This window comes from Oncorhynchus nerka, linkage group LG8 (genome assembly GCF_034236695.1).
Source record: "Oncorhynchus nerka isolate Pitt River linkage group LG8, Oner_Uvic_2.0, whole genome shotgun sequence".
Taxonomy (NCBI): domain Eukaryota; kingdom Metazoa; phylum Chordata; class Actinopteri; order Salmoniformes; family Salmonidae; genus Oncorhynchus; species Oncorhynchus nerka.
The window spans coordinates 9,396,472-9,410,803 of NC_088403.1; the positions used below are offsets into that span (position 1 = coordinate 9,396,472).

Here is a 14,332-nt window from a genome sequence, read left to right on the forward strand (position 1 = left end):
TAGTCACCATCCACCCCCTAGGAGCCTTAATGTCCTGATGACTGGTCTTCATCTAGTCACCATCCTTTACCCCCTACTCCTTAATGTCCTGATGACTGGTCTTCATCTAGTCACCATCCTTTATCCTCCTACTTAATGTCCTGATGACTGGTCTTCATCTAGTCACCATCCTAACCCCCTGACTCCTTAATGTCCTGATGACTGGTCTTCATCTAGTCACCATCCTTTATCCCCCTACTCCTTAATGTCCTGATGACTGGTCTTCATCTAGTCACCATCCTTTATCTAATCTTAATGTCTGATGACTGGTCACCATCCTTTACCCCCTATCTTAATGTCTGATGACTGGTCTTCATCTAGTCACCATCCTTTATCCTCCTACTCCTTAATGTCCTGATGACTGGTCTTCATCTAGTCACCACCATCCTCTACCCCCTACTAAAATATCCTGATGACTGGTCTTCAGCTAGTCACCATCCTTTATCCCCCACTCCTTAATGTCCTGATGACTGGTCTTCATCTAGTCACCATCCTTTATCCCCTACTCCTTAATGCTGATGACCGGTCTTCATCTAGTCACCATCCTTTATCCCCCTAATCCTTAATGTCCTGATGACTGGTCTTCATCTAGTCACCATCCTTTACCCCTATCTTAATGTCCTGATGCTGGTCTCATCTAGTCACCTGCTTTACCCCCCTACCCTTAATGTCCTGAAGACTGGCTCATCTAGTACCACCATAGCTTTATCCCCCTGACCTCCTGAATGTCTTGATGAGTGGTCACATCTAGTCACCACCATCCTCTACCCCCTACTCCTTAATCCTGATGACTGGTCACCATCCTTTACCCCCCTACTCCTTAATGACCTGATGACTGGCTCATCTAGTCACCACCATCCCAGCTAACTCCTTAATGTCAGATGACTGGTGACTAGTAAGGTGGTCAGTCACCATCCTTTACCCCCTACTTCCTAATGTCCTGATGCTGGTCTTCATCTAGTCACCATCCTTGTACTGAACACCGGCTACTGGTTAATGTCCTGATGACTGGTCTTCATCTAGTCACCATCCTTTACCCCCTACTCCCTTAATGTCCTGATGACTGGTCTTCATCTAGTCACCATCCTTTATCCCCCTACTCCTTAATGTCCTGATGACTGGTCTTCATCTAAACTCCTTAATGTCCTGATGACTGGTCTTCATCTAGTCACCATCCTTTATCCCCCTACTCCTTAATGTCCTGATCAGCTGGTCACCATCCTTTATCCCCCTACTCCTAATCCTGATGACTGGTCACCATCCTTTATAGTGGAATGTCCTGATGACTGGTCTTCATCTAGTCACCATGCCAGTTCACTCCTACTCCTTAAGTCCTGATGACTGGCATTCATCTTGTCACCATCCACCCCCTGTCCTTAATGTCCTGATGACTGGTCTTCATCTAGTCACCATCCTTTATGCTTTCCTTAATGTCCTGGATGACTGGTCTTCATCTAGTCACCATCCTTTATCCCCCAGCTGCTTAAGTCCTGATGACTGGTCTTCATCTAGTCACCATCCTTTATCCCCCTACTCCCTTAATGTCCTGATGACTGGTCTTCATCTAGTCACCATCCTTTACCCCCCTACTCCTTAATGTCCTGATGACTGGTCTTCATCTAGTCACCACCATCCTTTATCCCCCTACTCCTTAATGTCTTGATGACTGGTCTACATCTAGTCACCACCATCCTTTACCCCTATCCTTAATGTCCTGATGACTGGTCACCATCCTTTACCCCCTACTCCTAATGTCCTGATGACTGGTCTTCATCTAGTCACCACCATCCTTTATCCCCCTACTCCTTAATGTCTTGATGACTGGTCTTCATCTAGTCACCACCATCCTTTACCCCCTACTCCTTAATGTCCTGATGACTGGTCTTCATCTAGTCAGTTCATGTCATGTCCTGATGACTGGTCTTCATCTAGTCACCATCCTTTACCCCCTACTCCTTAATGTCCTGGTCTTCATGACTGGTGACTTCATCTAGTCACCACCATCCTTTACCCCCTACTCCTTAATGTCCTGATGACTGGTCTTCATCTAGTCACCACCATCCTTTACCCCCTACTCCTTAATGTCCTGATGACTGGTCTTCATCTAGTCACCATCCTTTACCCCCTACTCCTTAATGTCTTCAGTTCAGCTGACTGGTCTTCATCTAGTCACCATCCTTTACCCCTACCCTCCTCCTGATGAGCTAATGTCCTGATGACTGGTCTTCATCACTTAATGTCCTGTCACATCATCCTTTACCCCCCTACTCCTTAATGTCCTGATGACTGGTCTTCATCTAGTCACCATCCTTTACCCCCTACTCCTTAATGTCCTGATGACTGGTCTTCATCTAGTCACCATCCTTTACCCCCTATTAATGTCCTGATGACTGGTCTTCATCTAGTCACCATCCTTTACCCCCTGTCCTTAATGTCCTGATGACTGGTCTTCATCTAGTCACCATCCTTTACCCCCTACTCCTTAATGTCCTGATGACTGGTCTTCATCTAGTCACCATCCTTTATCCCCCATCCTTTACACCCCCCTTTACCCCCCTACTCCTTAATGTCCTGATGACTGGTCTTCATCTAGTCACCATCCTTTTACCCCCCTACTCCTTAATGTCCTGATGACTGGTCTTCATCTAGTCACCATCCTTACCCCCCTACTCCTTAATGTCCTGATGACTGGTCTTCATCTAGTCACCATCCTTTACCCTCCTACTCCTTAATGTCCTGATGACTGGTCTTCATCTAGTCACCATCATTTGACTGGTCTTCATCTAGTCACCATCCTTTACCCCTACTCCTTAATGTCCTGATGACTGGTCTTCATCTAGTCACCATCCTTTACCCCCTACTCCTTAATGTCCTGATGACTGGTCTTCATCTAGTCACCATCCTTTACCCCCTACTCCTTAATGTCCTGATGACTGGTCTTCATCTAGTCACCATCCTTACCCCTACTCCTTAATGTCCTGATGACTGGTCTTCATCTAGTCACCATCCTTTACTTAATGTCCTGATGACTCCACTCCTTAATGTCCTGATGACTGGTCTTCATCTAGTCACCATCCTTTACCCCCCTACTCCTTAATGTCCTGATGACTGGTCTTCATCTAGTCACCACCACACATACAGGGTGTCATGACCAGATGCTTGTCCCCGCCCCCAACAATGGGATTTGTCCCCGCCCCCAACAATGGGATTTGTTGTCCACAGCAGGCTCTCAAGCGCCTGCCTATTCCTCTCTTTGGATTGGTGGATACAGCTTGTTATTTGAATGTGTTTTTGGGGGCAGATTTGTTTGTGAAAATGTTATTTTTAGGCCAGAAAAGGGCAGTTATTTGAAAGTCGGTCCGTTAAGTCTAGTTTCAGACATCCTGGAGTGTCATACGCTCCTGATGAACTCAGAGTAGCTGTGCTGTGAGACTAATGGAAATGGCCTAGTCGGTGTATTTAGAGCGGCTTGGTGAGAGTCTGGGAAGTTTTTTCATATTGGGGTAAGTTCATAACATAGGCTGTTGGTAGCTGGTGTGGGAGATAAATAGTTAGGCCATTAGTGTTCCTTCAGAGGGTGGACCAGGCTGTTTTGGGTCGGTCCTAATGGATTATTATTATTACGGTATCCAATAGTTTACTCAATAGGCCTACAGCTGGTTTTCAAACATCCTCTCAAGGTCGTCCAGCAGCCTACTGTGTTCCACAATGTCCTTGGCCTGGAGTTTCTGTTCTCTTAAACAACCCCAATGTTGAGCTTTGTTTCATGCTCTTGCTTAGCCTCATCCCTCTCAGTTAGTTAGCCAACCGTCTTGGGCCTAAACTGTAGAATGGGTCCGACATGTCTAGTTTGTGCTGCAAGGCTAAATGGAGATTTTTTTGCTTCAAAAAGGGAAATGTAGAAAACATATTTTCTAAATACAATATGAAGGCATCTGGGAAGTCAAAGATACTGCATCCGGGCCTACGTTTAGGCTGGTTGTTTTTTTGCTCAGCTAGTTATAAAAAAAACACTTAAAAAATATCACTATTCAGCGCTTTACATAATCCTAAACTAAGGATGGTGACGTTGTACCAAACACTTTATCTGCTAAAAGCGAATACTATTAGATGAGCAGTGTGTGTGTGTGTGTGTGTGAGGGTTGATACTCTGTGCTTTCATGATAGACGAGCCTCTTCCACAGGAGCCATGTGTTTTTAGGAAGATAAGACAACCTGACCTCACTGAAGCTGGCTGCACTAGTAGGTCAGGTCAGCTGTTGTCAACAAACCAGCTAATCCTGACCTCACTGAAGCTGGCTGCACTAGTAGGTCAGGTCAGCTGTTGTCAACAAACCAGCTAATCCTGACCTCACTGAAGCTGGCTGCACTAGTCAGGTCAGGTCTAAGCTGCTGGCTGTACAAACCAGCTAATCCTGACCTCACTGAAGCTGGCTGCACTAGTAGGTCAGGTCAGCTGTTGTCAACAAACCAGCTAATCCTGACCTCACTGAAGCTGGCTGCACTAGTAGGTCAGGTCAGCTGTTGTCAACAAACCAGCTAATCCTGACCTCACTGAAGCTGGCTGCACTAGTAGGTCAGGTCAGCTGTTGTCAACAAACCAGCTAATCCTGACCTCACTGAAGCTGGCTGCACTAGTAGGTCAGGTCAGCTGTTGTCAACAAACCAGCTAATCCTGACCTCACTGAAGCTGGCTGCACTAGTAGGTCAGGTCAGCTGTTGTCAACAAACCAGCTAATCCTGACCTCACTGAAGCTGGCTGCACTAGTAGGTCAGGTCAGCTGTTGTCAACAAACCAGCTAATCCTGACCTCACTGAAGCTGGCTGCACTAGTAGGTCAGGTCAGCTGTCAACAAACCAGCCAATCCTGACCTCACTGAAGCTGGCTGCACTAGTAGGTCAGGTCAGCTGTTGTCAACAAACCAGCTAATCCTGACCTCACTGAAGCTGGCTGCACTAGTAGGTCAGGTCAGCTGTTGTCAACAAACCCAGCTGAAGCTGGCTGCACTAGTAGGTCAGGTCAGCTGTTGTCAACAAACCAGCTAATCCTGACCTCACTGAAGCTGGCTGCACTAGTAGGTCAGGTCAGCTGTTGTCAACAAACCAGCTAATCCTGACCTCACTGAAGCTGGCTGCACTAGTAGGTCAGGTCAGCTGTTGTCAACAAACCAGCCAATCCAACTCCTATGATCAATGACTTCCACTGCTCAGCTATGTGATCAACCAGGACATGGAGTTCACCCCTACCCCTGGCTCCTATTGGCAAGGACTTTGACAGGGAGGAGGGGCTTATGGCCAGCTCCAGACTGTGATTGGCTATCGTCACTCATTGTCAGTCACTCACGGTGGAACTCCAGTCACACTGCATCTGTCTCACTGCACAAATTCATGTTCTTCTGACCAGAGAAAGTGAAAGATTCCTTGATATTAAAATAGACGAGCTGCTACTAATAAGAAAAAGGAAGGGCTGTCGATACACACGGCTGCTCATTCAGTTCAGCTGCAGGGTGAGTGGAAGGGCTTCAGCAGTTCAGCTGCAGTGGAAGGGCTGTGGATACACACTGCATCTGGGTGAGTGGAAGGGCTGTCGATACACACGGCTGCTCATTCAGTTCAGCTGCAGGGTGAGTGGAAGGGCTGTCGATACACACGGCTGCTCATTCAGTTCAGCTGCAGGGTGAGTGGAAGGGCTGTGACACGGCTGCTCACAGTTCAGCTGCTCATTCAGTTCAGCTGCAGGGTGAGTGGAAGGGCTGTCGATACACACGGCTGCTCATTCAGTTCAGCTGCAGGGTGAGTGGAAGGGCTGTCGATACACACGGCTGCTCATTCAGTTCAGCTGCAGGGTGAGTGGAAGGGCTGTCGATACACACGGCTGCTCATTCAGTTCAGCTGCAGGGTGAGTGGAAGGGCTGTGGATACACACGGCTGCTCATTCAGTTCAGCTGCAGGGTGAGTGGAAGGGCTGTGGATACACACGGCTGCTCATTCAGTTCAGCTGCAGGGTGAGTGGAAGGGCTGTGGATACACACGGCTGCTCATTCAGTTCAGCTGCAGGGTGAGTGGAAGGGCTGTCGATACACACGGCTGCTCATTCAGTTCAGCTGCAGGGTGAGTGGAAGGGCTGTGGATACACACGGCTGCTCATTCAGTTCAGCTGCAGGGTGAGTGGAAGGGCTGTGGATACACACGGCTGCTCATTCAGTTCAGCTGCAGGGTGAGTGGAAGGGCTGTGCAGGGTGATACACACGGCTGCTCATTCAGTTCAGCTGCAGGGTGAGTGGAAGGGCTGTGGATACACACGGCTGCTCATTCAGTTCAGCTGCAGGGTGAGTGGAAGGGCTGTGGATACACACGGCTGCTCATTCAGTTCAGCTGCAGGGTGAGTGGAAGGGCTGTGGATACACACGGCTGCTCATTCAGTTCAGCTGCAGGGTGAGTGGAAGGGCTGTGGATACACACGGCTGCTCATTCAGTTCAGCTGCAGGGTGAGTGGAAGGGCTGTGGATACACACGGCTGCTCATTCAGTTCAGCTGCAGGGTGAGTGGAAGGGCTGTGGATACACACGGCTGCTCATTCAGTTCAGCTGCAGGGTGAGTGGAAGGGCTGTGGATACACACGGCTGCTCATTCAGTTCAGCTGCAGGGTGAGTGGAAGGGCTGTGGATACACACGGCTGCTCATTCAGTTCAGCTGCAGGGTGAGTGGAAGGGCTGTGGATACACACGGCTGCTCATTCAGTTCAGCTGCAGGGTGAGTGGAAGGGCTGTGGATACACACGGCTGCTCATTCAGTTCAGCTGCAGGGTGAGTGGAAGGGCTCATTCAGTTCAGCTGCAGGGTGAGTGGAAGGGCACACGGCTGCTCATTCAGTTCAGCTGCAGGGTGAGTGGAAGGGCTGTGGATACACACGGCTGCTCATTCAGTTCAGCTGCAGGGTGAGTGGAAGGGCTGTGGATACACACGGCTGCTCATTCAGTTCAGCTGCAGGGTGAGTGGAAGGGCTGTGGATACACACGGCTGCTCATTCAGTTCAGCTGCAGGGTGAGTGGAAGGGCTGTGGATACACACGGCTGCTCATTCAGTTCAGCTGCAGGGTGAGTGGAAGGGCTGTGGATACACACGGCTGCTCATTCAGTTCAGCTGCAGGGTGAGTGGAAGGGCTGTGGATACACACGGCTGCTCATTCAGTTCAGCTGCAGGGTGAGTGGAAGGGCTGTGGATACACACGGCTGCTCATTCAGTTCAGCTGCAGGGTGAGTGGAAGGGCTGTGGATACACACGGCTGCTCATTCAGTTCAGCTGCAGGGTGAGTGGAAGGGCTGTGGATACACACGGCTGCTCATTCAGTTCAGCTGCAGGGTGAGTGGAAGGGCTGTGGATACACACGGCTGCTCATTCAGTTCAGCTGCAGGGTGAGTGGAAGGGCTGTGGATACACACGGCTGCTCATTCAGTTCAGCTGCTCATTCAGTTCAGCTGCAGGGTGAGTGGAAGGGCTGTGGATACACACGGCTGCTCATTCAGTTCAGCTGCAGGGTGAGTGGAAGGGCTGTGGATACACACGGCTGCTCATTCAGTTCAGCTGCAGGGTGAGTGGAAGGGCTGTGGATACACACGGCTGCTCATTCAGTTCAGCTGCAGGGTGAGTGGAAGGGCTGTGGATACACACGGCTGCTCATTCAGTTCAGCTGCAGGGTGAGTGGAAGGGCTGTGGATACACACGGCTGCTCATTCAGTTCAGCTGCAGGGTGAGTGGAAGGGCTGTGGATACACACGGCTGCTCATTCAGTTCAGCTGCAGGGTGAGTGGAAGGGTGCTCATTCAGTTGGCAGGGTGAGTGGAAGGGCTGTGGATACACACGGCTGCTCATTCAGTTCAGCTGCAGGGTGAGTGGAAGGGCTGTGGATACACACGGCTGCTCATTCAGTTCAGCTGCAGGGTGAGTGGAAGGGCTGTGGATACACACGGCTGCTCATTCAGTTCAGCTGCAGGGTGAGTGGAAGGGCTGTGGCTGTGGATACACACGGCTGCTCATTCAGTTCAGCTGCAGGGTGAGTGGAAGGGCTGTGGATACACACGGCTGCTCATTCAGTTCAGCTGCAGGGTGAGTGGAAGGGCTGTGGATACACACGGCTGCTCATTCAGTTCAGCTGCAGGGTGAGTGGAAGGGCTGTGGATACACACGGCTGCTCATTCAGTTCAGCTGCAGGGTGAGTGGAAGGGCTGTGGATACACACGGCTGCTCATTCAGTTCAGCTGCAGGGTGAGTGGAAGGGCTGTGGATACACACGGCTGCTCATTCAGTTCAGCTGCAGGGTGAGTGGAAGGGCTGTGGATACACACGGCTGCTCATTCAGTTCAGCTGCAGGGTGAGTGGAAGGGCTGTGGATACACACGGCTGCTCATTCAGTTCAGCTGCAGGGTGAGTGGAAGGGCTGTGGATACACACGGCTGCTCATTCAGTTCAGCTGCAGGGTGAGTGGAAGGGCTGTGGATACACACGGCTGCTCATTCAGTTCAGCTGCAGGGTGAGTGGAAGGGCTGTGGATACACACGGCTGCTCATTCAGTTCAGCTGCAGGGTGAGTGGAAGGGCTGTGGATACACACGGCTGCTCATTCAGTTCAGCTGCAGGAGTGGAAGTGGAAGGGCAGGGTGAGTGGAAGGGTGGATACACACGGCTGCTCATTCAGTTCAGCTGCAGGGTGAGTGGAAGGGCTGTGGATACACACGGCTGCTCATTCAGTTCAGCTGCAGGGTGAGTGGAAGGGCTGTGGATACACACGGCTGCTCATTCAGTTCAGCTGCAGGGTGAGTGGAAGGGCTGTGGATACACACGGCTGCTCATTCAGTTCAGCTGCAGGGTGAGTGGAAGGGCTGTGGATACACACGGCTGCTCATTCAGTTCAGCTGCAGGGTGAGTGGAAGGGCTGTGGATACACACGGCTGCTCATTCAGTTCAGCTGCAGGGTGAGTGGAAGGGCTGTGGATACACACGGCTGCTCATTCAGTTCAGCTGCAGGGTGAGTGGAAGGGCTGTGGATACACACGGCTGCTCATTCAGTTCAGCTGCAGGGTGAGTGGAAGGGCTGTGGATACACACGGCTGCTCATTCAGTTCAGCTGCAGGGTGAGTGGAAGGGCTGTGGATACACACGGCTGCTCATTCAGTTCAGCTGCAGGGTGAGTGGAAGGGCTGTGGATACACACGGCTGCTCATTCAGTTCAGCTGCAGGGTGAGTGGAAGGGCTGTGGATACACACGGCTGCTCATTCAGTTCAGCTGCAGGGTGAGTGGAAGGGCTGTGGATACACACGGCTGCTCATTCAGTTCAGCTGCAGGGTGAGTGGAAGGGCTGTGGATACACACGGCTGCATTCATTCAGTTCAGCTGCAGGGTGAGTGGAAGGGCTGTGGATACACACGGCTGCTCATTCAGTTCAGCTGCAGGGTGAGTGGAAGGGCTGCTGCAGGGGATGGAACACACGGCTGCTCATTCAGTTCAGCTGCAGGGTGAGTGGAAGGGCTGTGGATACACACGGCTGCTCATTCAGTTCAGCTGCAGGGTGAGTGGAAGGGCTGTGGATACACACGGCTGCTCATTCAGTTCAGCTGCAGGGTGAGTGGAAGGGCTGTCGATACACACGGCTGCTCATTCAGTTCAGCTGCAGGGTGAGTGGAAGGGCTGTCGATACACACGGCTGCTCATTCAGTTCAGCTGCAGGGTGAGTGGAAGGGCTGTGGATACACACGGCTGCTCATTCAGTTCAGCTGCAGGGTGAGTGGAAGGGCTGTGGATACACACCAGTTCAGCTGCAGGGTGAGTGGAAGGGCTGTGGATACACACGGCTGCTCATTCAGTTCAGCTGCAGGGTGAGTGGAAGGGCTGTGGATACACACGGCTGCTCATTCAGTTCAGCTGCAGGGTGAGTGGAAGGGCTGTGGATACACACGGCTGCTCATTCAGTTCAGCTGCAGGGTGAGTGGAAGGGCTGTGGATACACACGGCTGCTCATTCAGTTCAGCTGCAGGGTGAGTGGAAGGGCTGTGGATACACACGGCTGCTCATTCAGTTCAGCTGCAGGGTGAGTGGAAGGGCTGTGGATACACACGGCTGCTCATTCAGTTCAGCTGCAGGGTGAGTGGAAGGGCTGTGGATACACACCAGTTCAGTTCAGCTGCAGGGTGAGTGGAAGGGCTGTGGATACACACGGCTGCTCATTCAGTTCAGCTGCAGGGTGAGTGGAAGGGCTGTGGATACACACCAGTTCAGTTCAGCTGCAGGGTGAGTGGAAGGGCTGTGGATACACACGGCTGCTCATTCAGTTCAGCTGCAGGGTGAGTGGAAGGGCTGTGGATACACACGGCTGCTCATTCAGTTCAGCTGCAGGGTGAGTGGAAGGGCTGTGGATACACACGGCTGCTCATTCAGTTCAGCTGCAGGGTGAGTGGAAGGGCTGTGGATACACACGGCTGCTCATTCAGTTCAGCTGCAGGGTGAGTGGAAGGGCTGTGGATACACACGGCAGCTCATTCAGTTCAGCTGCAGGGTGAGTGGAAGGGCTGTGGATACACACCAGTTCAGTTCAGCTGCAGGGTGAGTGGAAGGGCTGTGGAAGGGCTGTGCAGGGATGGAACACACCAGTTCAGTTCAGCTGCAGGGTGAGTGGAAGGGCTGTGGATACACACCAGTTCAGGGTGAGTGGAAGGGCTGTGGATACACACCAGTTCAGCTGCAGGGTGAGTGGAAGGGCTGTGGATACACACCAGTTCAGCTGCAGGGTGAGTGGAAGGGCTGTGGATACACACCAGTTCAGGGTGAGTGGAAGGGCTGTGGATGCAGGGTGAGTGGAAGGGCTGTGGATGGAAGGGCACACTGTCATTCAGTTCAGCTGCAGGGTGAGTGGAAGGGCTGTTCAGCTGGCAGTTGGCTGCAGGGTGAGTGGAAGGGCTGTGGATACACACCAGTTCAGGGTGAGTGGAAGGGCTGTGGATACAGGGTGAGTGGAAGGGCTGTAGATACAGGGTGAGTGGAAGGGCTGTGGATGCAGGGTGAGTGGAAGGGCTGTGGATACAGGGTGAGTGGAAGGGCATTCAGTTCAGCTGCAGGGTGAGTGGGGCTGCAGGGTGAGTGGAAGGGCTGTAGATACAGGGTGAGTGGAAGGGCTGTAGATGCAGGGTGAGTGGAAGGGCTGTGGATACAGGGTGAGTGGAAGGGCTGTGGATACAGGGTGAGTGGAAGGGCTGTGGATACAGGGTGAGTGGAAGGGCTGTGGATACACACGGTGGAAGTCGGGAGAAGAGCTTTTTATGTTCTGTAATACTGTTGAATATTAACTTTAACATGAACTCATAAAAACAGCAGCTCTTTGCTGTTTTCTTTGACAGTCTCTTTTATGGTCATGGTTTTAAATGGTATGAAATCTCACGTAGGCTAGTATCAAACGTTGCTGTGGAAGTTGTCGGCATGGTGATTTTTGAGCTATCCCATTGGCCAGTGCAGCGGGTCCACTTGATTTAGCCACAGATCTCCCAGTCCGCCAGGTAGGACGAGTTTGTGTTTTTACACAAAAGAAATGGTTGAACATGGGAACACTTGGCCTGTCAGGTGCTCAGGGCTTCTGAATCAAGTGCACCCACCGCCAACAGGGCTTCTAAATCTAGTGCACCCACCACCAACAGGGCTTCTGAATCAAGTGCACCCATTGCCAACAGGGCTTCTGAATCAAGTGCACCCACCGTCAACAGGGCTTCTGAATCAAGTGCACCCATTGCCAACAGGGCTTCTGAATCAAGTGCACCCACCGTCAACAGGGCAACACAAATAATAATATTAATGTTGCTCATGCCTTCATCGTTGTTATTTTGTCCAGAAATGTTTGGTGATCGACTAGGAATGCCTTGTGGTTGGTGATCGACCAGTTGGTGACCTGTGTCCTAAACGCTTTCCTCCTTTCCTCCCCTCTACAGGTGACTAACAGCATGTTTAGTGCTACCAGAAAGAGGTTTGTAGAAGGGGTGGAGAGTGACTACCCCGATGACACTGTGTATTATGGCCAGACATCCATGTTCCCTCATCCATCAGACAAAGACGTAAGTGATGCTACCAGCATGTTACAACCTTTGACCCCCTATTATGAGGTGACTGATTCGTCAGTTGTCACTTAGTCAGTAAAACCCGTAGAGGTTGAATCCAGACTCCTTGGCTCTCTGTGGTCTGGATTCATGTGGGGGTGCAAGGCATCTCCAGATCTTCAGGTTTGGGCTTCGTTGCAGTCATCTAAGCTTATGTTTCTGTTATGACATTATTTTCAAAGCTGATCTTTTGGCGTTTCTGCTTTTCCTCAGTAACGGTTTGGTTAAATGTGTGTCTGGTTGGGTGGTTAATAGGGAAGTGGACACGACTCATTCACTCTTAGTTACAGTGAATAGCCCGGTCTATCTAGACAGGGTGACATCTAACCCGGTCTATCTAGACAGGGTGACATCTAACCCGGTCTATCTAGACAGGGTGACATCTAACCCGGTCTATCTAGACAGGGTGACATCTAACCCGGGCTGTCTAGACAGGGTGACATCTAACCCGGGCTGTCTAGACAGGGTGACATCTAACCCGGGCTGTCTAGACAGGGTGACATCTAACCCGGGCTGTCTAGACAGGGTGACATCTAACCCGGGCTGTCTAGACAGGATGACATCTAACCCGGGCTGTCTAGACAGGATGACATCTAACCCGGGCTGTCTAGACAGGATGACATCTAACCCGGGCTGTCTAGACAGGATGACATCTAACCCGGGCTGTCTAGACAGGATGACATCTAACCCGGGCTGTCTAGACAGGGTGACATCTAACCCGGGCTGTCTAGACAGGGTGACATCTAACCCGGGCTGTCTAGACAGGGTGACATCTAACCTGGCCTATCTAGACAGGATATCCATAGAGAAGAGCAGAACAAGGCATTCATAACCCAGGTCTCAGAGTTCAATAGAGCCTTCACTCTGCCTGTGTTCCAAATGGCACCCTATTCCCTATATAGTGCACTACTTTTGGCCAGGGCTCCTATGAAAGGAGAATATGGAACTCAGGGGATAGGGTGTCATTTGGGACACAACCTCTGCCTGGGACTCCTTCCATTTGTTAATCAGAGGCCACATTGGAGCCGTTGGTGCCAAAGATCCAGGCAGGCCACCTTGATCTGGTGCCTGAAGAGTTTTCCTTCTGTTCTCTGGGAATGGAGGGGGGAATATAATCAGGCATGTGTCCCAAATGGACCCCTATTCCCTATGTAGTGCACTACCCTGTGGGCCCTGGTCAAAAAGTAGGGTGTTTATATAGTAAATAGATTGCCTTTTCAGAAGCTGTCCAGGACGAACCATGTTGGTTAGTTGACACTTGTGTGGGAAGGAACAATGGACCTACAGTGTTCTCTGGGACCAGAGACAGGGCAGACAGCCAGGGACATAACCCCCAGTTAACAAGCATCTCTGTGTGTTGTGATCATCTCAGAGGTTCCCTTCATAATGATGGCTTCCCCTCCAGCCTGTTAGTCAGACAAACATACAGGAGTCAGGAGAAGGCTCAGGAAATATGCTGACAGTCTCTTTGTCAAGTCTTTACCCCCCAGTTCCTCCGGTCCTTTCTACTGGCCAAGTTATGGAGAGCCTCAGATCTCCTCCAGTGCTGTTTGATAAGTAGCGAGGAGATGTTTTTTGAGAAAGATCCTTGAGTCTGAGCACCCGTCATCATGTTCCCAGTCCCACAACAACAGACGTCGTGCCCACTGCTCCAAGGCTACGTTCCCTCCCTGAGAAGAACCGACTGGACCCACCTCTGTGGGAGGCAGACTGACTGGACCCACCTCTGTGGGAGGCAGACTGACTGGAGCCACCTCTGTGGGAGGCAGACTGACTGGACCCGGCTCTGTGGGAGGCAGACTGACTGGAGCCCAACTCTGTGGGAGGCAGACGGACTGGAGCCCAACTCTGTGGGAGGCAGACGGACTGGAGCCCAACTCTGTGGGAGGCAGACGGACTGGAGCCCAACTCTGTGGGAGGCGGACTGACTGGACCCGGCTCTGTGGGTGGCAGACTGACTGGACCCAACTCTGTGGGAGGCAGACGGACTGGAGCCCAACTCTGTGGGAGGCAGACGGACTGGAGCCCAACTCTGTGGGAGGCAGATGGACTGGACCCGGCTCTGTGGGAGGCAGACGGACTGGACCCGGCTCTGTGGGAGGCAGACGGACTGGTCCCCACCTCTGTGGGAGGCAGACGGACTGGTCCCCACCTCTGTGG

At 51.7% G+C, this 14,332-nt stretch overlaps 1 protein-coding gene across 3 annotated transcripts in view; it reads left to right on the forward strand.

The window, feature by feature from the left end:
- Window positions 1-14,332, forward strand: part of LOC115120619 (CCR4-NOT transcription complex subunit 2-like) — a 142,395-nt gene that overhangs the window by 28,502 nt on the left and 99,561 nt on the right. For all 3 annotated transcript variants that reach the window (XR_010464499.1, XM_065021313.1, XM_065021314.1), the window contains exon 2: window positions 12,008-12,130. Coding sequence is in view for 2 of the 3 variants with exons in the window: in XM_065021313.1 (XP_064877385.1) it covers window positions 12,008-12,130 (123 nt within the window). In the remaining variant the exon portion in view is untranslated. The remainder of the gene's footprint in view (window positions 1-12,007; window positions 12,131-14,332) is intronic.